The sequence below is a fragment of the Paramormyrops kingsleyae genome, chromosome 18 (assembly GCF_048594095.1).
Source record: "Paramormyrops kingsleyae isolate MSU_618 chromosome 18, PKINGS_0.4, whole genome shotgun sequence".
Taxonomy (NCBI): Eukaryota; Metazoa; Chordata; class Actinopteri; order Osteoglossiformes; family Mormyridae; genus Paramormyrops; species Paramormyrops kingsleyae.
The window spans coordinates 18,848,962-18,873,791 of NC_132814.1; the positions used below are offsets into that span (position 1 = coordinate 18,848,962).

Here is a 24,830-nt window from a genome sequence, read left to right on the forward strand (position 1 = left end):
AATATATTATTCCAGGCCAGAGAAATCTAAGTACATTTAATATTAAATGATAAAAGGGTTACTACCATATAAAATTACTTGTATAAAAACTTACAGCAAAAATCTTGAACGAACACGTCTTGCAAGTGCCTGCCTAATAAAAATACTTATATATTGCTTTTGTCTTTAAAAAAACTTGTTGCATTCAGGAAATTAAACATTGCAAACCAAGAATGACACCTCTGTTATATAATACAGAATAATACAAAATTACAATACTTGTTTTAAAATAATATAAAATGATACAAAAACATCGTCAGAACCGGTCAGCACTAAAAGATTAAAAAATTATGACAAGCTAGTGTTTCCCTTATTCGGGTATTCTTTATAGCAAATAGAATAGTGTTCCATTAATCCCGTTTTTTTAATTAATATGGGGGGATTAATATGCATATATGGATGTATGAAAGCCACAAAATTACCATACGGTCTGGATATTAATCTCGGCGTCTCTAAATTGTTCTAAGTGTCGTGGTATATACGTTGGCCACGGATCTGCTATTATGCGGCATAGGTCATTGCAAATTACAGCATCAACGTCCTGTATGAGAATTACCACATAATACGGAAAGGTGCCATGATTTTTGGGAAAATGTCTTATCAGATATCGTTTAGATTCTACGCACAAAAAAACATTGCATAAGAAAATATACAAAATAGCGCCTTTTAACAATGTGATCAAATTAATAGGACCATATTAGGCCTATAAGACCTCACTAATACTGGTAGTAATATTTGAATTTTGCGTTGCACAAATTAGTGTTTGAATGAAGGTACTAGCTGATACTATAGACTAGATTCTTCCAGTTGTATTAGTACGTACGTAATATATATAATCAGCGTCAAATTGTAAAATAGGCTTAAGTGAGCTTTGTTGAGCGAGAAGAAGCGTGACACTTTATTCATCCTGTTGGGGAAATTGTGTTCTTTAGCTATCCTACCTTGCTCTCTGCCAGCACTGGCTTAGGGCTGCCTGGTGGCCTTTTCTTTTGCAGGCCGTATACTTGTATGACTGCTTTCCTGCTGCTTAATTAACACATTCACGTACGTTAATATATAAATGCCCGATACCGTAAAAATAGTCAAACATGAGTAACGCAACAATGACTATTTGGCTGTTTAAAAACACAGTTTTAATATCTTTAGGATACTCATACAACTGGATAGTTACATTAGTGTTCATTACAAAGTGCTACTATCGTCAAGGCTTTTCTTATCAATTCCATATGTACAGTACAGCATACCCAGCTCAAGTAGATATAGATAACATTGGTGTTAGCCAATGTCTTACTAATGATTTAGTGAACTTAGTGTCCATTACCACCATAAGATTCAAAACAAATTTATATTTCAAGTGTACAGATGGGACTAAATGAAGCTAAAACCACTGTTACACTAGACCCATTTGCAGTGGTTCCTTTCTATTGTAATGGATTATGTCTACTAGCCTATATTATACATTACGGGTAGTACAGTTAGACCATGAAGTTGAATATGCAAACCAAACTGATAGACGAGGAATCATGCTTCCATTCTTGACTGTAGTTAATCATATTTTAAGGTAGTGTTACGGCCTTGCCAACCATGCACGAACGCAAATCGTAGATATGCAGAATTGAAAGTGGGTTATTAAAAACCTTTATTGACGTTCTAGTTGAGCACTTCCTATTGGTTTAGCGAGCGAGCGAGCGTAATGTCATTGGCTGGGAGGACAACGTAACACTGTTGGACGCATGCGTCGAAAGTGGGAGAGGTAGAGCTTTGGAAGGAATGAATCGGGGCTTTGAGGAAAAGTGCGGGAGCGCTAAGCTGCAGCGCACCGGTAGGGTAGTGGGGCGTCTGTCTGAGCGCCAGTTCACTGAATCACTGCACTTATCTTGCATGCAAATCACGTCAAATAACTGTTTTATAAGCAAAGCGGAGTAGTCACTTAAGGAAGTCAGATATGTAGTACTATTAAAAGAAAAGATCTTGCCCAACTTACCTGTGGCGGCATAAGTATGGCGCAAAGCGTTCATTTGGAGGAGACGCTTAGTGTTTATGAAGATGAACTTCTCGGCTCCAGACATGGCTGCAGATAAACAACTCCGGTTGTAATATTCTGGTTTACAGCTGTTTCATTGGCTATTAAAACTCAATTGATAATGATAATTGATATGTAACTTCAGTAGACGCTGGAACGTCGGGGGCGAGTGTTTTTGTGGTTCAGATTAGCAAGATCGTTTAATTTAGAAAAGCAAAAAGGACGATTGACCGAATCTCGTGAAAGGTATTAACAGGTGTTTATGTAGTAGTAATAATACAGTTAAGGTAAAATATATTATATAATAATCTAAGACAGGTTTTGTATCTTTAGTAGTTATTATTAGAGTAAACCCAATAATTGTTACCTCAGATAAACACCCATAAAGTCAGCAACAGCATTGCAAGCATCATTTAGACGAAATGGGCGGCTCGCATGGATGTTAGAGCCGGCGCTTTCGCGGTGTACAGCCGAGGGCATGTATGAAAAACAGTCACGGTACTCCAGTCTTGTAATGGAAACTTGGTGAGCTGAAGCCTCTAATCACATAGCCAGATATAGAGCTGGAGATTGGAAATACAGCAGTACACAAGTATCTGGAGTTTCTGTTCTTTCATTGACACCAAAACAACGTGAATGATAGTTTTTTTTTCCTCACTAGCTATACTGAAGAATACAGATTAAATTTATCCAGGACTAAATCAGGGCGAAATCATTTCATGACGATTTTGGGGAACAAATTATTATTTATAATGTATTATTATTAAGGAATAAAAAATGTGTAAAACCCATGCATTCACTTTCTGAAACCGCTTATCCTGTTCCGGGTGGTCCAGAACCTATCCTGGAGGCTACGGGCACTCACACACCATTTACTCGCACAAACGCACCTACTGTATGAGCGATTTGGTAACTCTAATTAGCCTTAGCATGTTTTTGGGACCGTGGGGGGAAAACCCACAACAATAATTTATATCAACTTATAAAGAAAATCATTAGCAGGTCTTCTACTTTCTACTGGATGTTTGTTGTTTAAATTTCACTAGACAGTTCAGTGATTGAGAGATGTGTCCCAATTCCTTTGTTCACATACTCTTAGAATTAGAATTAGGTGATCAGTGTCAACACACCACAGTGCACAACAACGAAATGTCTCCTCTGCATTTGACCCATATGTGACTTTCGTGACATAGCAAGGGGCAGCTAATTCAGCGCCCGGGGAGCAGTGCTTGGGGGTGGTACCTTGCTCAGGGTACCTCAGTGGTGCCTTGCTGGTCGGGGATTCGAACCTGCAATCTTTGAATTACAAGTGCGCTTCCCTAACCACTGCCCAATCACAGCCACCACTGCCCAATCACTGGGCATAATCATCTTTATATTGAGGTATGGTTTTGGTCCAAGTCACCTAACCCTACGAGCCCCTCCCCCCCATGAAAATCTTGGGCCATAGCTTCATAATTTTTATGTTTGGCCGGCTAAGTGTTTATATCACCAAGGATTCACAGCAAACTGATGGTCACCTCCTCTGCAGAAGCCCTAAACCTCAGCTTTGAATAAACATTGAAAGGGGCATTACTGTTAAACTTAACATCACAGCATGGAGTATCATTTTTAAACTGAATGCCTTGATTGACAGGAGACACCAGGAAAATATGGGGCCGGCGTTCATAATGAGAAGAAAAAATGACAAGCGCTGTGAATGTCACCAGGAAAAGTGACGGGAAAATGATGATGAATAATGATAAAATTATACTTCTGCCATATAAAAAAAAACAGAAACTGAATTTTGGTCATCAGGTTCTCCTTTGACAGAAAGAGCTTATTGGTGAAAGGCAAACTGACATCAGAATTCACCAGCACTAGTTACACAAAATTTACAATGTTGCATACAAAAAAAATTCAGTAATACTTAGTTGTCACCTATTACACTGGTAGCATGAAGAAAATCACCTGATTAAATCTGTTTTTTTTTTTTTTAAAGTATTTTTCACGGAAATTGAAACATCGGGAATAAATCAAAATGCACTCCCCACTCCCCACCGATGTGCTGAAAGAAGTACAGAGCAGCGCTGACGGCAGGAGATCTGACAGAACAGATGCAAATCTCACTTTTCTGTATCTCCATGGACAATTTAGAGACACCAAAGAGTCAAACTCAGTGTTTCTCAACTCGGTCCATGGGGATCCCCAGACAGTCCACGTTTTTGTTCCCTCCCATGGAGCAAAAATGTGGAGTGTCTGGCAGGCAGGAGAAATGTGGACCGTCGGAGGGGGATACCCCATCATCCACAGCATGTCCTGGTTCTGGCCCAGGGTCTCAGCACATTGTGGCATGCTTGGGAACAGCTCCGATGGAAGCCATCTTATCAGATACTCAAACATCCTCGGCTGGCACTTTTACCCTAAATTAAACAATTCTACCTGTTACATAAGCTGACTTGTAAAGAATTCATGGCCAATGGTTATACAAACGAATAAGGAAATAGAATCATAGCAAATAATTAAATTACTATTCACTTATTGGGGGGGTGGCCTCTTTTGTATACTGTTTTACAGCAATTATGCACGAAAAGTTTTTATGTTGTCTTAAGTCATTTGTTTTCAGGTGTTTAAACTTCTCATTAATATAAAATATTTCGTCATGCAACTCCTTATGTGTTGCCCAACGGAGTTAGGCGTTGCTAGGTTACGACATCCGGGGTTTATCTCCGGTTCTCTCCTTCGGTTTAGCCCCGAATGCCCCAGTCCAGTGACGCCTACTTCGCGATTTTTTAAGGTGGTGCTTAATAAAACGAATTTCGAAACCAGGGGCCTGTACTACGTTACTGGTTTATTGGGGTAACTTGTCGGATTTAAGGTAGTCTGGGCAAAATGTAAGTAAATGAATATGAAGTCCATTTAAACTGTGGTACCTTAAATCCAGCAAGTTACCCCGATAAGCCAGCAACGTTAACCCTGCTTCGTAGTACAGGCCTCAGGTGACTTCAGGATGAATTGTGCCGATAACACTGAATTGTTAGAAAACAAATAATCTCACAAAGAAACTGATTAATCATATCTTAATACTTCAATACGCGAATGAAAATGCATAAAATGTTTTCAATATTTTGTTCCTTCAAAGGAAAAAAAGTACACATTTTCAGTGGCGTAAAAGTTTGGTAAATACACACTTATTTGTCTTAACTTATGTAGGCTACAAATGCATCTCAAAAGTATCCTTATTAACTGTTACAGCTTAATAGCATCTGCGCAGGCGCCGATCATCATATGCAGCTAGTGTGACCACTTTTCCGTCACATTCAAGGCAGGCTGAAGAGTGCAGCTATTGCACCATTATAAATTTAAATCAGCCTGGCATGTTAACCGGCGCCAGTGAGCGTCCCGGTTATTTTTTTCGGGAGGTTGTCATTCAGATTGGGAACGGAAACGTAACAAGGTCCGATTACAGACTTTTTCCCGGCTCGACCTATGCCGTCAGCAGTGGGTGTGCTTTCCGTGGGGTTTAAGTTTAAATTTTAAACATTGTATCGCGTTTGAGGAAACGCTAAACCAGTGGATGCTGCGATCTTTCGGGATGGTGCTGTCGCAGTGCTTGGAGGATCTGCCCACTTCAAGGCAAACGTGCAGCGGAAAGGACGTGCAACTTCAGGACTTGTATAATGAGAGACACCGGCTTGCTTTGGAGGAGCTGGTTTCGGGAGGCAAGGAATCCTACTTATCATTCTTGAAAAAAGAGGGAATCCCCAGTTTTCTCTCCGATGTCGAGATACAGCGCATCTGGCAGTCAGCCGTGGTGCCGGAGTGCGTGTCTTTAAGCGGGGATGACGCCTGCCTGGAGCAATCCGTCAGCAGCTCCATGAACTGCTCTTCGGTCACCTACTTCCCCAACGTCTCGGACGTAGATCCCCCGGCGTTGGAGCTGGGCTGGCCCGTCTTCAGGTCCAGCGCTTCCCGTGGAGTTACCCGAGCCGTCGCGCACTTTCAGCCCAGCTACGACGAATGCATTTACAGCTGCAAGGAGGCTGTTAGGCGCATGATTAAAAGCGCAAAAAAGGTACAGCTGTAGCACGGCTCCGTGCAACTTGTAACATGCTTAATTATTCAGCAGTGAATTTTTCTTTCAATAGACAAAACTTACCTTAATGAAATGCAAGCCCTTCGATTTCAGGTAGTGTCACCACTCTTCGCTTAATACCCTAACTGATGTTTTTGGGGCTGGTTAATTACTGTGTCGAGACCCGATAAATTTAAACCATGATCGGTCATGGGTGTCTCTCTCAGTGGCTTTTGCTTGGCGGCCTGACCCTAACCCTAACCTTAATCAAGGTGATCGCGATCGTCACGGACTCCCTAACCGACCTAGACATACTTGGAGATCTGAAAGAGGCGTGTACGGGACGTCGGGTCCCAGTGTACATCCTCCTGGACCAGTCCTGCACCCCCTCCTTCCTGCAGATGTGCACAAATCTCAACCTCCGTCTTGACAGCCTACAGGTAGAGACTGTGGACCCCTTTGTCTTTCTCTAAAGAAGCAAATAAAATAAGATCTCCGATTGCCTAATTATCTAGATAAAAATGAGAAAGTTGTTTTATGTAGCCTCAAAATATTTTTTCGGATGAAATTCGTTATTGCGTCGTTTTCCACAGTTGACTATGATTTCCATCTGCAGTCTACAGACGTGTAGTTAGGTTAATAGCATGCCTGTAGTGTGTGTATATGTATGTGGAGTGTTGGTTGTGCTTAGTTATTTTTCCTGAATTTCCTTTTCCCTTTAAATGCAACAGGCGTACAGGAACTACAGAACAAAACCGAATGAGCAGGGCAAATGTATTTTATTTATAAAAAGACTGTAATACGTACTCTTCTATATCACGAAGCACATGCAGGTGCGCACAATAAGCGGAGCGACCTACTTTATGCGGTCCGGAGCGAAGATTGTGGGCAAAGCTAACGAGCGCTTCATGCTGATCGACGGACACAGAGTGGCGACGGGATCGTACAGGTATCTGCGTGCTGTCTCCTACCCAAACGTTAAAAGGTTTCAAAAGTGAACTTCATATGCTTCACGGTAAATTTTGTGCTATTGACACTGATCCGATATGGTCCTAAACCTAAATTCAGAATTGAGTTCTTTGTAATAACTGAGAAGTAAAGGGGTAATTTAGACCTCGAGCTCGCTATCCACCGTGTGTGTGTGTGTGGGTTTGCATAGATCACATTTGAGGAACAAATTGTCCCCAAAGTATCGTAAAACCTGAAATTTCCCTACTTTTGGGGACATCATTTGGATAATCTCAGTTTTATAAACATCTGTGAATGCAATCAAAAAAGTAAAAATGCCAGAAGTCTTGTATTTGGGTTGGTCCCCTTTTAGATAGGTAGAACAACTTTTGTGTGTGTGTGTGTGTGTGTATGTGTGTGGGGTGGGGGGGAGGGCTATATAACCTGATCAGTTTCCTAATCACTGTTGTGGGGCCAGTATCTGAAATGTCACTTAATGAGTTTAGGACCAGATTGCCCTGGGGAGAATGTGAGGGAGTTTTAATTTCTAAACTGTTTGGGTTTTATAAATGATTGTTAGCCAAAGACAAAATAATCAACTGTAATAATGAAATAATACATGAAGTATGCTTTGGCGAGACGATTAAAAGATGATGGAGGTGACAATAGATTGTCATGGTCAAATTCTGGCTGGGCAGTGGTAGCAGGAGGGCTCTTGTGTAACTTTTGGGGGACCGGACTGGCTGCCCCAGTCCCAAAGCTGTCTTACCTACAGTGTGTGTTTCTGTTCTGGACTTAAATAGTGTCAATCCCAGGCATGAGAAATGTAGGTTATTCTGTAAAACCAGAGCTCATTGGGAGGCTTTTCTGTCATTTTTACGCAAAGCTATCCATATTATGGGAGGACCAGCATCACCGGGTGAACCTGTGCGACAGAGAGGCCTGTATTACTGAGGTGGAAGCGAGAGGGACTCTGCAGGAAGCTGCTATACAAAGACGAGTACAGGACTGAGTCCGGGTTTAGCTTTGTAAGGAACAGCTGCTACTGTAAACCTGGTCTTTCTCCTAGGAAACTTTATCATTTCAGACTATATCTCGTCCACGCAGGTAATACTGCTTATACAGCTGTGTGAAAGCCAGCAGATTTAGTTTCACGACTTAAGAGGTACAATCCGTACCAGGACCAAAACGGCTTCATTCCCTGGCCCCTCACCCCCCCTGTACCACAGACTTCTGCCCACTAATGCAGTCTTTCACTTGCATCTGCACTTCAGTATTGATAAAAAGACAGTTTATTTAACAGTGCATACTGCTATATCCTTCAGCACACTGTCAAAGATATGCTGCTATAAAAGGTCTTTCATGGTGCTACGCCCTGCAAAAGGACCATGGATCACCATGGATACGAGCTGTGTGTGTGTGTGTGTGGTTTTTTTTTTTTTATATAAATGTCCTTTAGTTTTTATCTTTTTATGCTGTTTTATCTAGGAGGAATGGTATTCCATTCTTCATTGTAAGAAAGTGCATGATAAGATGACGATAAAGGGAAATCTAATCTAAATCTAAAATGTGCATTTTTGTTAATGTGTTTAATTTAGCGATATTAATTTAGTTATATCATTTGAATTGCATTCTTCTTTCCCTCATCAGATTCAACTGGACAGACGGGAGGCTCAACAGCAGCAATCTGATCGAGCTTTACGGTCAGATTACAGAGAACTTCGACTTGGAGTTCCGGATCCTCTATGCCCAGTCCTTGCCTCTCGGTCCCCAGGCTCTGGCCAGTAACCAGACCAGCAGTGCCAGGGATCTTCAGCCTGTCAGGTCCCTGTTAAAGCGGGAGCCCCACCAGGTTCCTGTGCCGGAGACCGTGGGCGAGGAGCACCGTGGGCAGCCAGGGGGCGATCTTGAGCCAGATGACGAGGCCGGGAAACGACCCAGTGAGGGCCGTCCTTCATCCGACACGTCCACGATAGTGGCAGATAGGCCGGAACACGTGTCTGCTGCTCCGTCTGATGGGAACACTGTGGAGTCAGGGGTGGACTCTCCGGTGCTGGATTCCCAGTCCTCAGGTTTTGTTTGCAGTCAAACCAGTGTTACCTTGATGGATCGTGCGATGCAGACGGACCAGCCCACACGGCAGTGCCTCTCAACCTCTGCCACTCAGACGGATCTCCAGGTACCTGCCTCCTGCGGACCGGTGCCAGAACCTCGGTCCTATTATACCGCCGGCATGAGAGGGCGGTCGCGCTCTGGACACTCGCCCGACGGTGCCCCAAGCGACCGCTTCCAGAAGCTGGCCAAGGCGCGACGGCACCACTACTCCAGGATTCGCTGCAAGCTGGATCACATGGTCACACTGTTGTCCAATCGCCGGGAGCTGGCGCAGCTCACAAACCTCCCCCTGAGCCCACGGCGGAGGAAAGACACTGATGGCCAGGAGAATAGAGCTAGTCAGGGTCTGGAAATGCAGGGAACTCCTCTGCGTCGATGGACAAAGTATAAAAGGTTAAAGTAAAATAATAGTAATATTAAAAATGTTTAGGGAAATGGAAGTTTGTAAAGTAACTTGAATGGGTGTACACACAAGCGTTTAGGCTACTGTTAGCATTGAATTTTTCATAATTTTAAAATGTACATTATTTCTGTGCTTGAGAATGTTAAGGCAATTGGTCCTTTTTAGGATTACAATAAAGTGTGTGTTGTAAAATTTTTAATTATGCCATGCATTTATTCTGAATTTCATTAAATTATTCTGGAATTCACTTTTAATGGTTTCATTAAGTGAGCTTGTTACAAGTGCAGTATAGTTTAAACCTGATCTAAAGCAAAGAAAAAAAATTGTACGATAAAATATCAATCAAAATGCATTTTAATAAGACCCCATGCCGGAAAAATAATATGCTATAAAATGAACTGTAACATACTTAAGTGTTAGAGCGTTGACTAGTCATTAGATCTTAATATTGATTTCTTTGAATTTATTTCTGCATATATTAATGTCAGTCCAGAATTTATGGGTAACATCCTACGCCTAAATGTAATTCTATTTAAAAAGAACGAAACATGCTCGAACTAGACATCACGTTGAATGTATTGCCATTTACCAAGATCATTTTCTTGGGGTTTCCTATTATTTAAAATCGGGTTTACTTTTTTTTTAAATTATTTTCCCACAGATAAAATTCAGCAAGTTAATGTTCGAATTTCCCCCTTAGATTTAATTATTAGTTTAGAAATAATATTTCATATATGTATATTTTTTCCTCCTGAACCCATGTGCTCCAGCAGTCTGACACACAGACACGCATGCAGTGTCCCGCAGGTGGACAGCGCCCCCTTCCGCCCAGTACTCCGCAGCCTGTCTCTCACCATCCCCTTCAATAAAGTTTCTATTATGACCTGCGACCAAAGATGGCGGCGCCCCTTCCCTCCATGAAATTTTGGAAACCCGGTAAGAACCTTAACGCGCGCTGCTCCACAGTGGGATTGAAATGCGGTTTCTTATGCATATAAACCATTCATCCCGCGTTTTATACGGAAATGTCCCTGGCAGCTGTTTTAAAGAAGCGCGTTGCAACGTGCCAGGTGGGACCGGCAGACATTGTTTGTTTGCAAAATCGTCCGCAAAAACTCTGAAAGTGAACCGAAAATAAAAGAATTTTCCTGCTATATACATGTTCGTAGCCTGATAGACGGTATTGTACTGATATATTAAAATACAGCTCAAGACAGAAAAACAGGTCGGATCGCCGGTAGGCGGCTGCCCTCTTGGTGCTTAGCGATCGTGCAGGACATCGATGAGATCATGAACCTCACATCTACAGTTTCTAGTGAACATGTAATGTATCCAGTAACCGAGGTTGTCACGGCTTTGCAGAAGCTCCTAAAATCGCGATCAACCGCGACCTCTTTCTGCTGGCATCTCCCTTCCGCCTTAGAACAGATACTTCCATTGCGTCATGGACATTCATTCAATTCTGGACGTAAACATAGCAAAAACACATGCAAACCGTGCTGTTAATGTGCTATAATATGGAAAATAACTGTGAAATTGTATTACGTGTGGAAATGTGTGTGGAGTTTAATACCATAAGGTAATTTGTTTTCCATGTTCATAATTAGGCTAAAATCGCCATTAAAGGCTTTTTCCCATTTATGCTAGAATGCTGTTAGTTTAAATTACTGAAGGGTTTTAGCGGGATCTGACTTCTTTCAGCAGCACTCAGTTTGCTTTTTATTTTTGGTGGGTATGAGGGCTGACGTATTTCGGTCTGGTTATTGATCCATTAACCGAGGAAACAGAGGACGACATTGAAGCTCGGCAAGGTTGTTCTCCCTTATTCGCAAGGAGTTTAAACGCCTGCATTTTAATCCTAAACCTCGTTTAAATAACTTAATGTATTATGAAAGTCTGCTAACTGTAGGATCAGATATTAGCTTGAGTGAATTTCTCCCCCAAGACACAAACCAGTCCCAAGTTACTTCTGAGGCTTGGACAGTGGAAATGACACTTTTTTAAAATGTGAAATGTTCTGTAGTAAAACCATTTAAGGATATAACACAGCAGGATTCAGACATGGGACTTCACACCATTCTCCAGATACTTGTGGGTCACTTCGGTTTGTGTTAACTGTGTGAGTCAGCAATATGTACCTGTGTCCAGGAGGTTGCTGGTTCGAATCCCTTGGCTAGCAATATAGTTATTGCAGTGTTGGCCTCTTGAGCTAAGCCCTTAGTCCCAAAAACTGCTTCAGGGGTGTTGAGTAAATGGACGATTCTGGGACCGAACCCAAACTTTATGTCTGTGTCTGTGTGTCTCTGTAAAACAGGATGTTCAATAACAGTAAAATACTAAAAATATCAATATTGGTATAAAGTTCTGCTTTGACAATGCTGACAAATATTACCCCATCAGGGTCAGACAGCCCTAGTGTGTCTGAAGAGAGGGATCTGACCACCGAGACCATCAGCTGTCCTGTTATCTATAACCCCCACAACACACTGTCTATCGAGAAGCAGAGACAGAAACTGCCGGTCTTCAAGGTACTGAACTATGATGTCACCGGAGAGTAAAGATCGATAGTGCAGTATGGCCTGTCTTTGATAATGGTGCACAGAAGTGGAGTATTTCCCAGCAATAAATTATGTATTAGTGATTTGCAGGGGTGTAAATTATGGGGGGTGGTAACCTCCCCAATAATTAAAACTGGCCAATATCAACCCCTAGACTTCCCTAAATGGGTGGAGCCCTCCAATGTCTGACCTGAAGTTAAGCCCTTGGTGCTTTGTGCTCATTACTGTATATGTTTCGGTACATTATGCTTTTGTTATCGATGCCTTTCTGTCGAACTGCTAAAATTTACCCGAAACTGTTCCCTTTCCAGCACAGAAACCATATCCTGTACCTGGTTGAAAGCTACCAGACGGTGGTGATTGTTGGTGAGACAGGGTGTGGGAAAAGCACTCAGATTCCCCAGGTGGGTATGTGACTCGGATGGTGCCCCCCAGTGGCTGATCCAGTAAGGTACAGCCTTATGCAAAAACCGCCTTGGATTTGTACGGTTTCCTGTCACCGGAAAGATGCTGGAGACAATGACCTCAGTCATATCTTCTATGATCAGAAATGTATGTGCAAAAATTAACCCTAACTGATGGTATTTGGTATTTACCTAATTAATTAGTATTTCTGTAGCATGCTTTGTATCTTGTTGTGCTTGTTTGGTTTCATTTTTTTTTTTTTATACGTTCACAATTATAGTTGCAAAGGGGCGGAAATTTATCAGAAACTTTCCTGAAACCTTCCATTCCATGGGAAGTTAAGCTGAGGAATTTTGGAAATATTCCAAGTTGGAAGCTTTCCAGGGGAATTAACAGGAATGTATGGGAATTAATGGGAAGATTCCCAGAATTTTGTAACCCTGTTCTCAAACCACGAGTGTCATTAGTGTCCGCTGTTGCCTCCATATTTGTTTATGTGTTATTTACTCTATTATTTACTCGCTATTCCTGTTCTTTCATACGCACCGTACTGAATCCTCGCAGCTCGTTTTTTCAGCACTGACTTGCGACCTCGGTGTCATGAAGCGGGCAGAGCTGTGACACCACTGATGCTAATGTATATGTTTATTTTTAGAAAAGCGAATCGGAGAGCTGTGCTCTGAAAGAATCGGCCCTGGGGGCCTTTGCTGTGCCTCTCCTTCAGTGTGTCATCTCTCTCTCTCTCTCTCTCTCTCTCTCTCTCTCTCTCTCTCTCTCTCTCGCTCTCTCTTCTCCCTCAGTATCTGCTAGAGGCCGGATGGGCAGCAGAGGGAAAGGTGATTGGGGTGACCCAGCCTCGCAGGGTGGCAGCTATTTCAGTGAGTATCCCGCTTTCTCTCTATTCTCTAGCTATTTCCGTCCTGCTAACTATTAATAAACATAGGACCCCCCCCCACCTCCCACCAACAACGCACTCCAGGAATGGTCCATTTCACACTCACCTGTTGGTCACATTCTCTCCCTCTATCCTTCCGTCCCAGATTGCGAATCGAGTAGCGGAGGAGCGGGGTGCCCTTCTGGGCCACGAGGTGGGCTACAGCATCCGATTCGAGGACTGCTCTGACCCCCATGCCTCCCGGATAAAGGTAAATGCAGCACAGGAAGTCATGACCCGTGCTATTGGTGCCGTCTAATTTAGCCATGAACCGTAATCACCCCCCCTCCCCTCCCTCTAGTTTCTGACAGACGGAATGCTGATTCGGGAAATGATGGCCGACCCCTTGCTGAAGAAGTACAGGTAACCTTTTCATCACACAGGGTTTTCTATTGGTTGAGCCTATTTCAAAATCGACGTCATTGGCTGAGCACACTACCAAGTACGTGGATTTTGATAACAGGAATAGATAACAGGAAACGGTAAGAGTGAGTCCACCATTCCCTCCTCCCAGTGTCCTGATGCTGGATGAGGCCCACGAGAGGACGCTGTACACAGATATAGCCATCGGCCTGCTGAAGAAGGTGATGTGTAGGCTTCCCCTCTCACACTGTGCTGTGGTCTGACCCCCACCTCTGGGTAACAACATCTTCTCTTCCCTGAACCACGCAGATTCAAAGGAAACGGCGAGATCTTCGGTTGATCGTGGCCTCGGCCACCCTCGATGCTAAGGTAACCCGGCGTCACGTGTAGACGCGGTGGCTAGCGAATCTGTTAATTAGGTCCCTGTAACCACACCAGCCTGCTCTGGTCCTCCGTTAATCAACCAAACTCAGGATAAACCAAGTTAGGCTTGTCAAGTCAAGTAAGACCCATAAGGAGCAAGTTCATTTGGAGGAGCCCTTAAAAATATGAAAATGTGGGAAAAGAAAACACAACCGTGAATAACGGTAAACGACATAATCTTTGGCTCAGTGTTCAAATTGGGACAATTACATGCACAGTACAATCCATCCATCATCCATTACTGTTTTTCATTACTGGGCTGTGGTGAGTCTGGACCCTGTCCCAGGAGATGCAGGGGAATACCCTGGCTGGGATGCCAGTCCATTGCAGGGACACGCTGCATAATGTATAACATGACTGCATTTCTCTCGTTCATGATGCACGCATGCAACACCTTGTATCTTCCCAAAGAAATTCCAAGAGTTCTTCAACCTGAACGAGACGGGCGACCCGACCAAAGACACCTGTGGCATCCTTACGGTGGAGGGACGCACGTTCCCTGTGGATGTGTTTTACACGGTCAGGTATGCCAGATCCCCCCCGCCCATGGATCGATCGATGGTTGCCATGGTGATGATTTTGACTCAGTAATTGTGGCCTGATGCCTTGAAACCCTTGTTATACAAACTTGCCCACTCTTGCATTGGAAGTAATAATAATACATTTTATTTATAACGCACTTTTTTGGAGTAAAGCTCTAAGAGCTACAAAACCTCAACAATCAAAAACAAGAGCTATAAAGCAAAAAATTAGGAATGATACAAGCTGTTTAAGTCCCACTGTCAGTAGATTGGGCCTCCCTCAGTGTGTCAGGAAGGACATTCCATAGGCGAAGCGCAGCAGCACAGAGGTCCAATCGCCCATCGTGCTGACATTAGTTTTGGGGGCATGGAGGCGATTGAACTGTGAAGAGCGAGGGGGGGGGTCGTGTTGTGGTTTGAGTTGTCATCAGTTCTTTTAAGTAAAGAGGAGCGTTTCCATAAATGCACTGGTGGGTGAGGAGAGAGATCTTGTACTCAATCAGTTGCCATTGTGTTTAATTTCATTTGGAATTTCACTTTCACTAATGATTCTTTTTAGTCCTGTTCCTGATTACGTAAAGGCGACAGTGGAGACTGTGTTGAAAATCCATGAAACGGAGGATGATGGCGATGTTCTGGCCTTTCTCACAGGACAGGTGGGCCTGCCGGACCGGCTATGTAACTAGAATTTTTCTCATGATCCTATTGGGAGGGCATTTTGCAATTATATGAAACGGTTATCTTTAGAATGAGCTATTCTTTTTATAATAAGGAAGCCATAGACGATTTACCATGGAAAAATGTATCTAGGAACATTGTGAAAACACTCATGTGGAAACGTTATTGGGCCATCAGTAAATGGGGTAAATGTAGACATTGTGTTGCGTGAGGGTTCATTAGCTGTCTTGTGTTGGTTACACTTCATATTTCTGCAGGAGGAGGTAGAGAAAGTAGTGTCCATGTTAGTGGAGCAGGCCCGGTCCTTGTCCCGTTACGGTATGAAGAAGCACCTACGTGTCCTTCCCATGTATGCCGGCTTGCCATATGCTGAGCAGATGAAGGTCTTTGAGAGAGTGCCCCCTACTGTACGGAAGGTAAACTACAAAAAATGCTGGATGTAAACCTGTTTCCAGAAGCTGCCGTTCTCCATATTTAGCAAAATTAACGCTTCGGGATGTGTGGCCAGGTGATCGTTGCGACTAATATCGCCGAGACCTCCATCACCATCAACGGGATTGTTTTTGTCATCGACTGTGCGTTCGTCAAACTACGGGCCTACAATCCGAAGACGGCCATTGAGTCTTTGGTGGTGATGCCCATTTCCAAGGCCTCCGCAAGTCAGCGGGCCGGCAGAGGGGGGCGCTACCGTTCTGGAAAGTGCTTCCGCCTCTACACAGGTATGTTCCTCCCAGCAACAGTGGGGCACTCAAACCACACATGGGACCAGAAACAGGTACTACGCTAAATATGAAATAAACTTGTTCCTTATTCAGGGGATGCTGAAGTAGTATTTTCTGCTATCCAGCTAGCTAGGTATGGTCTTCTGACTCCACTCATTAGCCATTTGTTTAGTTTTTGAAACATCTGAATTCCGCGAGGGGGGGCCCTGAAGTGACTTTCTCAGTGGCGCCCCAGGAACAGAAAACCTAACCCTGGTTCTGGCCTTCTTGGGCTGGAGCGGGACCTCTTACAAATTGATCTGTGGCCGTGTTCCCCACACAAGTCTGCTCTTCCACAGAGGAGGATTACGAGAAGCTACCTGCGTCCACTGTGCCCGAGATGCAGCGCACAAATCTGGCCCCAGTGATCCTGCAGCTGAAAGCCCTGGGCATTGACAACGTCCTCCGCTTCAGCTTCCTCTCAGTGAGTGTCCACGGGAGCCAGATGTGGTCTTGGGGTCACCCTGCCTGCGGGCCCAGTGATTCTCCTGCCCCCAGACGCCTCGTCATGATCTTCCAGCATTCATTGCAGCCCCTTGGTCGTGTCTTGATGGTTGCCTATGTGTTGCAGCCTCCGCCAGCCCAGTCTATGGTCCAGGCCCTGGAGCTTCTCTATGCGCTGGGTGGTAAGAATCCCCATCGTTTTTTAAATTATTTTTAATATTTAAATAGTTTTGCCTCTGTGTGTAACAGTAAGAATCCTGTCTGAGATTGATGTTACAGTGGTTGATTGGTGGGGTTGGGAAGGTGCTTGTTAATGACACTTGTCGGTGGGGGGCTCAGAGGGTCAAGATGCTGCGCCTGTGATCGGGAAGGTCGTCGGTTCAAATCCCCAGGTCGCAAGAGTGATTTCGCTGTTGACCTCTGAGCAAGGCCCTTAAACCCCCAATCGCTGACCCTGCTTTCTCAAAAAAAAATACTTGTATGTCGCTTTGGATAAAATATAAATAAATAATATGCAATGAATAAAACTGATTTGGGTTGGAATCCAGATGAGAACAGAACAAGAAAAAGCTGTGTTGGTTCCAGACCCACTCCTAAAAGTTGGCCAAATTCTCAAGGTCAGCTGGTCTGTCTGTAGAATTGGTGGGGGGTGTTAGTTGATGGCTTAGAACTCGCGTCTAATTTTCCTGTGTCTGTAAGAGATGCTGTATTGATGAGATCATTACTGTATGCCAAAGAAACGCAGAATTTGGCTGGTTCTGTTTTAGTTATTACTACAGATACTCCTTGATTAATGACAGGTTTAGTTTCCAACAGTCAGGTCATAAGTTGAACATTATAAAGTTCTGAAGCACAAGTCCTACCACCAGATCTTTCACTTTGATTACACAACAATAAATACTGCAGACACTTGTTTGCGTATATATATGCCAGCCTGAGCGATGAAAATAAAGCCACCAGACGCTGTTTTGTCTAGCGTGGCAGACGAGGCAGCCATGTTATGGTACCGATGGTTGGCTGACACCAGACCTGTTGTGACGCCAAAGTAATTTGTTATTTGTGATGTGTAGGTCAGTAGGGTTGCAAGTGCGGTTAGTTTTAAGTCGAGGAGTATCTGGAGCAGTAACTTGGCTCTCCTTGACGTTTTGGTGCATAGGACGTTTTGCGTCCTAACCTTGGTGTATTTGCGAAATCAGGGTCAGACAGTCCCTAGAGCAACTCGGGGTTAGGGGCCTTTCTCAGGAGCCCAACAGTGACACCACTCTGCTGATTCCAGGATTTGAGCCTGCGACCTTCCGATCTCAAGCAAAGCGTCCTAAACCACTGAGCCACAAAACGTCCCTGGTCCACTGTGCTGATGTTCTTTGTGTTTATTAGCTGACATCAGCTGCCATTAGCTTTACCCCTGAGGGTCCGTTTGCTTGAAGGACGCTACGTTCTGTCCGCAGGCCTGGACCAGTACGGGCGTCTGACTGACCCCATGGGCGTGCACATGGCTGAGTTCCCCCTGGGGCCCATGTTCGCCAAGATGCTGCTGGAGTCAGGCAACTTCGGATGCTCCAAGGAGATCGTGACCATCGCGGCCATGATGCAGATCCAGAACATCTTCGTCTCACCGCCCAATCAGAAGAAAGCAGCTGTGAGTTTTGGCTATTTTGGGGCACAGTCCTGGGGGGGTAGCCCTGGCCGTTGCCGTAAAACCGCGGCGACTGGGTGCTCGCACATGTGTTTCAGGACTGAAGATTCTAGAAAGTTCCACCTGATGCCAAAAAGATGTGATTAAAAAAAATAAAAATAAACGATTACACACTAATTACGAATAAATATAGGATCATAAATATAGCATAGAACTGCTGTGATTGGGACTGTGCAGGTAGTCAATCCCAGAACCGCATGTGGCCAGTTGGCATTACAGGATATTACACAGAGAATTATCGATCCCATGCTGTCATCGCAACATTAGCCAACATTAGTCACGATGATGTAATCGCTGCAGTATGGCACATTTGTTTTTTTTTTTTTTGGACCCCGCTGTAAATGGGTTTGCTAATCTGTGGGCTGTTCATTGAGTACTTGTGGGTTGCATGTCCAGTTTCACAAATGGAAATGTCTTTCTCTTTGCTGGGAAGCCCCATTCTTCATCAGTGTAGACTCTGCTTCTCCAGAACGCGGGCAGGCGAGGGTCTGCCCTCCTCTTTCACTCTCTCCTGCACCAACAGCACCTCCTCTCTACCTCTCTCTGAACTATATAAAAGTGGCAAGCAACCTTGCAAAGGCAAGAAAACCTCTTCCTCTCTCGCCTCGTCTTGCTCACTCTTGCCTGTGTCTCGTTTTACGCTCGGTTGTGTTGGCTTTTGATGTTTTTACACATGCGGTCAGAGAACGGTCTCATGTGAAGTCTCTGTTGCCTGAAAATTCCTTCCAATAATAGTCAAGCCAAAAACTGAGCCAGAAATCTCCAGATCTGATGGCCTTAACCAGCAGGTAGGTGTGTCCAACACCAATGGAGGCTGTAGGTTGACTCTCAATAGACATCTGAGAAGATGCTTCATGGTCATGAATTCTGTAAGTCTTCAATGTGGCAAGGATTAAGCGATGACAGGCAGCAGTGAATTTGGCAGATGCCCAGTGCATGCTGGGATATGTTTCATACAAGGCTGAATTGTACGGGATCTAAGGATCTCTCAACGTAGATGTTTCAAATCATGACGCTGAATGTCTTGCCGTCAACCATTCTGTCCTGGAAATCACCGCCATCACTGCTGGTTTCCTGGAGCTTGTCTCCATCCCTCTTTCTTGGAGGGGAGTAGATACCCATCCAAATCGTTTACCCTCATCGTTTTTATCTTCGTGTCTGTGTTTGTTTGCTCCCCGCAGGCACGAGAACATAGGAAGTTTGCAGTTGCTGAAGGAGACCACCTCACCATGCTGAACGTCTACGAGGCCTTCATCAAGGTGAGACAGGTCACCCTTGAGGATCTACATTGTCTGTCAAACTACCTACTAAGTTCTTATGAGTTCTGCTTCGGGACCCCTGCCTTCCAGCACCAGAAGAGCTCCCAGTGGTGCCAAGAACATTTTCTTAACTACAAGGGTCTCCTCCGGTCAGTAACGGTCCGTGAGCAGTTACGGCGACTCATGAATAAGTTCAAGGTTCCTCGTACCTCCAGCGAAGGTGGGTGTTGCATTTCCCCTGCTCGGTATCGGCTGATCTGCAAGGTCCTGGCGGTTTCCATCCCTATCATCACACCCTGTGGCCCGTCCAGGTGACCCTGATGTCATCCTAAGATGCATCGTTTCGGGATTCTTCGCCAATGCCGCCCGATTGCACCATTCCGGATCATACAGGTGAGATCCTGACTCCCGTAGGCTTGCTGTCCGGTGTCTTACGGGCTGAAGTACCTGTGGTTCCTGACCTTGGTCTCTCTGCCCCAGGACCCTGCGGGACGACCGGGAGCTCCACATCCACCCCAGCTCAGTTCTTTATGCCGAAAAGCCCCCAAAATGGTAAGCCGCCTCACAAGATTGGGGGATCAGGTCGACCTCTGCCACACGGCGCTTTGTATCTGCTCACGCCTCGCCCATTCCCACTCAGGGTGGTCTACAATGAAGTGGTGCAGACTTCCAAGTACTTCATGCGTGACGTGACCGCGGTGGAGTCCTCCTGGTTGGTGGAGCTGGCACCACACTTTTACAAGCAGGCCAAGGTAGGGGGGTCGGCACGGAAAAAACAAACAACTCTCTGATAATGCGCTCGCCGGATTGCGACGGGTGACTCGTCCACCATTAAAGGAGAACCGACGTTCCCGTGCCCCGAAATGTAGTCGCATATCTTGCACCTTATAGCACAAACGCCTGAATGTCTTAGGACGATGCATCGGAGGAGAGCTGACCGATGTGTGGTACAGCTGCTATGGGGGAGGGGGGATGGGGGGGGGTGGACGACATGTTCCCGAATCGAGCTCCGCGTTCACTCACTGCCTCGCTCTCTGTGTTCTCCCAGCACGGGTCGCTGGGCAGCAAAAGAGCCAAGGTCATCTGAGCGGGGGTGCCGCAGCCCGCTGCCCCCACGCAGCTGCCCTGGCCGCGGGCCGCGCCTGCGGGGGCAGGTAGATGGGTAGTTGGCTCTGCCTTCAGCGTTCGGGCAACACGCACCGAAGAGCGGAGCGGAGGGAATAACCGCTATGGGGGCAGCAGGCGTGCGGAGGAGAGGGGGACAAGTCCACCAACACTGTGCTCCATCTGTGTTTAGATAGAGGTGTAGGTGTTTATTTATTTCCTCACCCCCCCGCACACCTGTATATAGAGACAGGGCGGGTTCGGATCTGGCCGAGGGGGCCCTCTGTGTCAGCCGGATGCCAAGCTCTGTATTTATTTTTAATTTTTTATTTTATTTTTTTTTTTTTGAGTTGTGGGACAGCAAGGTATGCACACCGGGAATGGGAAGGAGCCCCCATGTAATCATTTCTTTAAAAACACACACACACACACACACACACACACACACACACAAGGTTCGACAGCTTGGGCTTGAGAATCCGCACCTGTGACCTCAGGTTTCCTGCCACCTAGCATCAGTATCCGAGAAGTTAGACGACAGGAGAACTCATTTTAACAGAAGCTGAGTAAACTGTGAGCCAACGCTTTCTGTTCTGACACCTTTAAATTAGGATTTCTTTTGTCTGCTGGGCAAGTTCTAGTCATCATCGTCCCTTAGCTTAAATTCTGAGGCCTTTAACCATTATGTGCCAAATTTAATTGAACCATACTTGCGATTTTAATAGATGGAATGTGTAAACACTGTGAATTGTATCACTGTTACATTCTTATAAACCCGTGGAACAGAAATAAGCCATAATTTGTTGCTTTTTTTTCATCGTGTTCCCCACATGTTATGTGATCCATTGATTTTTAACCTGTTAACTTTCTTAGTTATTATACGGACAACCTTTGTGTGTGGGTGGATTACAAAGCTTCCAGGAAGAACGTAGCCTTGAGTGACAGGTTTCTGAGAGCAAATATAACGGTGTTGTATTCCACTAAAACCTGCTTTCATTTCAGTAAGGTTACTGTTATAACTTTATTGATAAATGCTCGCATGGTTGTATATTGATTGTTGTCCTATATTAGGCTAGATTTAACTGTTGTTAAACACACAGGAGTACTAAGGAAAATGTCAAACAAAGCCGCTAAATAAATATACAGTCCAATGCTCTTGCATGATAAGTAAAACTGATTACAACTAATGAACAACTCTAGTTTATTAACCTAGTCGACTGCAAGAAGTAAATGTAACCTGTAACCTGTACTCAGCCTAAATGTAGCTCAAGTTATGAAGTTCCTGTTCTGTAAGGCTCATCTCCCAAGGTCTGTCCAGAACATCCTGAAATAAAGCTGTGAGATACCAGTACATTAAAGTGTTTGATGATCTGTTCTTCAGAACGAATGTGTCCCATGTGTTCTAGAGTTGTAAGGCTGTTGCAAACTGAGAGAAAAGAACCAAAATGTATGTGTGTGTGTGTGTGTGTGTGTGTGTGTGTGTGTGTGTGTGTGTAAAAATATGAAAACTTAGATTAAAAAAAAAATCTTATTTGAAATTGGCTTGCTTAACCCTTAAATCATTCATAAATATATAATTTGGAAGTGTTGTTATTTTGTCTGTATGTCTTCACAGAGAAACACTATATGCCCTTTGCCCAAAGATAATGACATCACTCCAGTTCAACTTATAATGCGGGGATTTCCCCTTCTGACAAAAAGCTGCTTTTCAGGATGACATTATCAGCAAGTGACATCTTGTCAAATGGCGTCAGCAAAATTATGGTGCCGTAATCCTAAGGACAGAGATCTGTGTGAAAACAACCCCAAAGAGATGCAATTAGTCTGACACATGTTTCAAAAGACTGTTCTGTCAAGTTCATGTAAATATGTTTTAATGACGACTGACGGATACGACGTACTACTTCAGCAACCAAATAAGTCCCGACTTTGAATCATTTTTCAGATTTTCTTTGTCATTTAGGTCAAATGCAGACCATAGCTGTGCCAAAAAAATAAAACGATTCTGGCTTGTTGATGCCCTTCCAAGAGGTTTGACTTGATGCCATTTTCGAAGACCAGAACTCGCACCTTTTATTCACAGTTTATTTTTGTCTGCTGATTTTTTTTCTCCCCATGTACTCACTTCCTTCATGGTTTTACAGGTACACTGAAACACCAGAAACTCAAAATTATTTGGACGAACTGAAAAATCAAAATGTCGACACAATCTTCATCCCGTTCCCCCCTCCCAGAATCAGGGTCGCTGATTCAGTGTGGGCTAGTGTTCAGCCTTGAGTCTATTCCCTGAGGCACCGCCCTGGATACAGTGCCTGCCCATGGCAGCACACAAAAAAATACACCATCACCGACATTCACTTTAAGAAAGGCGTATGACAATTACGTCAATTAAGCTACCTTTAGGTGCCGTAAATCTCTGGATTATGAGCCTCCCCACCACCCCTGGATGGATGGATAAATTAATGACTCTAAGCCTGAAGAGCCCCGATTTTAAAGAAAAGCTTCTGACTAGTTAACTAATTGAGGCTGACTATTGAACCACATGCAATACAGGGAAAACGTTTAAACTTCACGTTTCACGTATTGTCGTTTTTTGGATTTAGCAGAGAATACCGAAAACGTGAAGCCACGTATAAACCGACACTACGTCTGGCCTGTTAAGCACTGTTTTAATATTTCGTGCCGTGTGAGTTAGTTCACGGTAAACCGCTTACAATGTACCGGTTGAGTTCTTAATAAGGATTTTTGTCAAATAGAACTAATTGGGACTTGTAAGTTTAAAACAATTTTCCGCATGGAATCATTATTTCCATTTTAAAAGCATTCGTGTTTACTAAGATTTATAAGCTCTTTTTAATATGACTTTTTTTTGTTGCCAATATAAAACTAATGCGAGCAATAAATTGTTACCATTGTAAAAGACAAAAAACAGTTAAAAAAAAAAAATCTAAATTAAAATATTTAGACGATTTTCATCTACGTCTCTGTGCTGTCCATACAAATCGATGTGGTTTAATAAGCTATACAAGGTAACGGGTCGTCAGCAAAGACCTACTGCACGCAAAGCAGCCCAATATAAAAAACATTTTAGAGGATGTTTAAAAACGTGGGTCTGGTGCAGCCCAGGTTTCCCACCTCCACTCATCTGCACATGCGCAGTGGGGGAAAGTGTCGGTCCGGAGGAGTCGCGGGATGACCGAAGCAGACGATGCTGCGGACGGTGCATCGTAGTTTAATTCAGTGCCGCTCCTTGTCGATGTGGCACCCTAAGCTAGCATGACCGTCCCAAGCAAAGTGAAATTGTCTGGCAAGTCGGCGTCCACTCAGAAGCTGGCGCCCTAGGCTCTCGCCTATGCGGCATATAATATTGGCCGGCCCTGGTTTAAATTACCCTCACCAGGTAACGGGTGCCGCGTTCCCCCAAAAATGGGGAATAGGCCAAATATTTTGTGAAATTCTGTTACGTTCATTTGTTCTCATTAACACAAGAAGCGAAACCACAGCAATTAAAGATTTATCAGTCGACCCAATTTGGTTTAATTTGTACCCTACTTAGAATAGGTCTTTGCTTAATTAATTTGTTAGGTATTTATTTTTATCCGTTTTTTAACAAAAAAATACAGAATATCATACTTCAGAAGAAATAATTCTTCATTATACACCTTCATTTGTGCAGTTTCACACTGGGACGCTAAAACTAAATTTCAGCGAAATGTACCACATTAAATCTGCGTTTTTTATTTTGCAAGGTCTAGGTTTTCTGTCACCCTTAAATCACAATCACAACATAGACCCTGAACATTCCATGAAAACAACCCCAGTCTGTCGGAGGAAAATTTGACATTTCTTAATGATGCAGCTACCTGACATCAGATTAAGGAGGAGATATAGTCGCGTGTGACATATCTATAGACATGAAAAATGATCTACTTATATCTGATTCAAAATATATGTTGTATTCCCCCTTTCCCACCCCCACCCCCAAAAAATAAAAAGCCAGATACTTCCTTGTGTACGAAATTAGTAGGCCTATTTTAAATTTTGATTTATTTACAATATTTTGGATAAACTTCCGATAGATCTTACACTTAGTTGAACTTAC

General features: G+C 44.0%; 2 protein-coding genes and 1 long non-coding RNA gene across 3 annotated transcripts; 2 read left to right on the top strand and 1 right to left on the bottom strand.

The window, feature by feature from the left end:
- Positions 1 to 56: 56 nt before the first annotated feature.
- On the bottom strand, positions 57 to 6,395 carry LOC140579335 (uncharacterized). The gene is made up of 3 exons (XR_011983430.1): positions 6,201 to 6,395; positions 2,430 to 6,084; positions 57 to 2,110 (listed from the first exon to the last, which is right to left on the bottom strand). It is a non-coding gene; the product is annotated as an uncharacterized lncRNA (long non-coding RNA).
- LOC111837032 (protein FAM83D) lies at positions 5,619 to 9,829 on the top strand. The gene is made up of 4 exons (XM_023798778.2): positions 5,619 to 6,116; positions 6,389 to 6,556; positions 6,941 to 7,065; positions 8,715 to 9,829. Exons 1-4 carry the CDS (start codon positions 5,619 to 5,621, stop codon positions 9,580 to 9,582), a joined length of 1,659 nt encoding a protein of 552 aa, XP_023654546.2. The 3' UTR covers positions 9,583 to 9,829.
- A 533-nt stretch (positions 9,830 to 10,362) lies between these two features.
- Positions 10,363 to 22,086, top strand: dhx35 (DEAH-box helicase 35). The gene is made up of 21 exons (XM_023798989.2): positions 10,363 to 10,518; positions 11,983 to 12,110; positions 12,452 to 12,544; positions 13,346 to 13,423; positions 13,586 to 13,690; positions 13,781 to 13,842; positions 13,994 to 14,063; positions 14,152 to 14,211; positions 14,677 to 14,789; positions 15,346 to 15,442; positions 15,722 to 15,880; positions 15,973 to 16,183; positions 16,525 to 16,649; positions 16,797 to 16,851; positions 18,118 to 18,308; positions 19,547 to 19,624; positions 19,715 to 19,844; positions 19,936 to 20,017; positions 20,105 to 20,176; positions 20,265 to 20,376; positions 20,673 to 22,086. Exons 1-21 carry the CDS (start codon positions 10,479 to 10,481, stop codon positions 20,709 to 20,711), a joined length of 2,100 nt encoding a protein of 699 aa, XP_023654757.2. The 5' UTR covers positions 10,363 to 10,478; the 3' UTR covers positions 20,712 to 22,086.
- Positions 22,087 to 24,830: the final 2,744 nt, after the last annotated feature.

What these genes read in the sequence shown, in the direction of transcription:
- LOC111837032 (XM_023798778.2), top strand. Translation starts at nt 5,619, where the DNA reads ATGCTGCGATCTTTCGGGATGGTGCTGTCGCAGTGCTTGGAGGATCTG. An exon ending in TGATTAAAAGCGCAAAAAAG is followed by an intron (nt 6,117 to 6,388) that starts GTACAGCTGTAG and finishes ACCTTAATCAAG; the next exon opens with GTGATCGCGATCGTCACGGA. An exon ending in GTGGCGACGGGATCGTACAG is followed by an intron (nt 7,066 to 8,714) that starts GTATCTGCGTGC and finishes TTCCCTCATCAG; the next exon opens with ATTCAACTGGACAGACGGGA.
- dhx35 (XM_023798989.2), top strand. Translation starts at nt 10,479, where the DNA reads ATGGCGGCGCCCCTTCCCTCCATGAAATTTTGGAAACCCG. An exon ending in AGAAACTGCCGGTCTTCAAG is followed by an intron (nt 12,111 to 12,451) that starts GTACTGAACTAT and finishes TTCCCTTTCCAG; the next exon opens with CACAGAAACCATATCCTGTA. An exon ending in GATGTGTTTTACACGGTCAG is followed by an intron (nt 14,790 to 15,345) that starts GTATGCCAGATC and finishes GATTCTTTTTAG; the next exon opens with TCCTGTTCCTGATTACGTAA.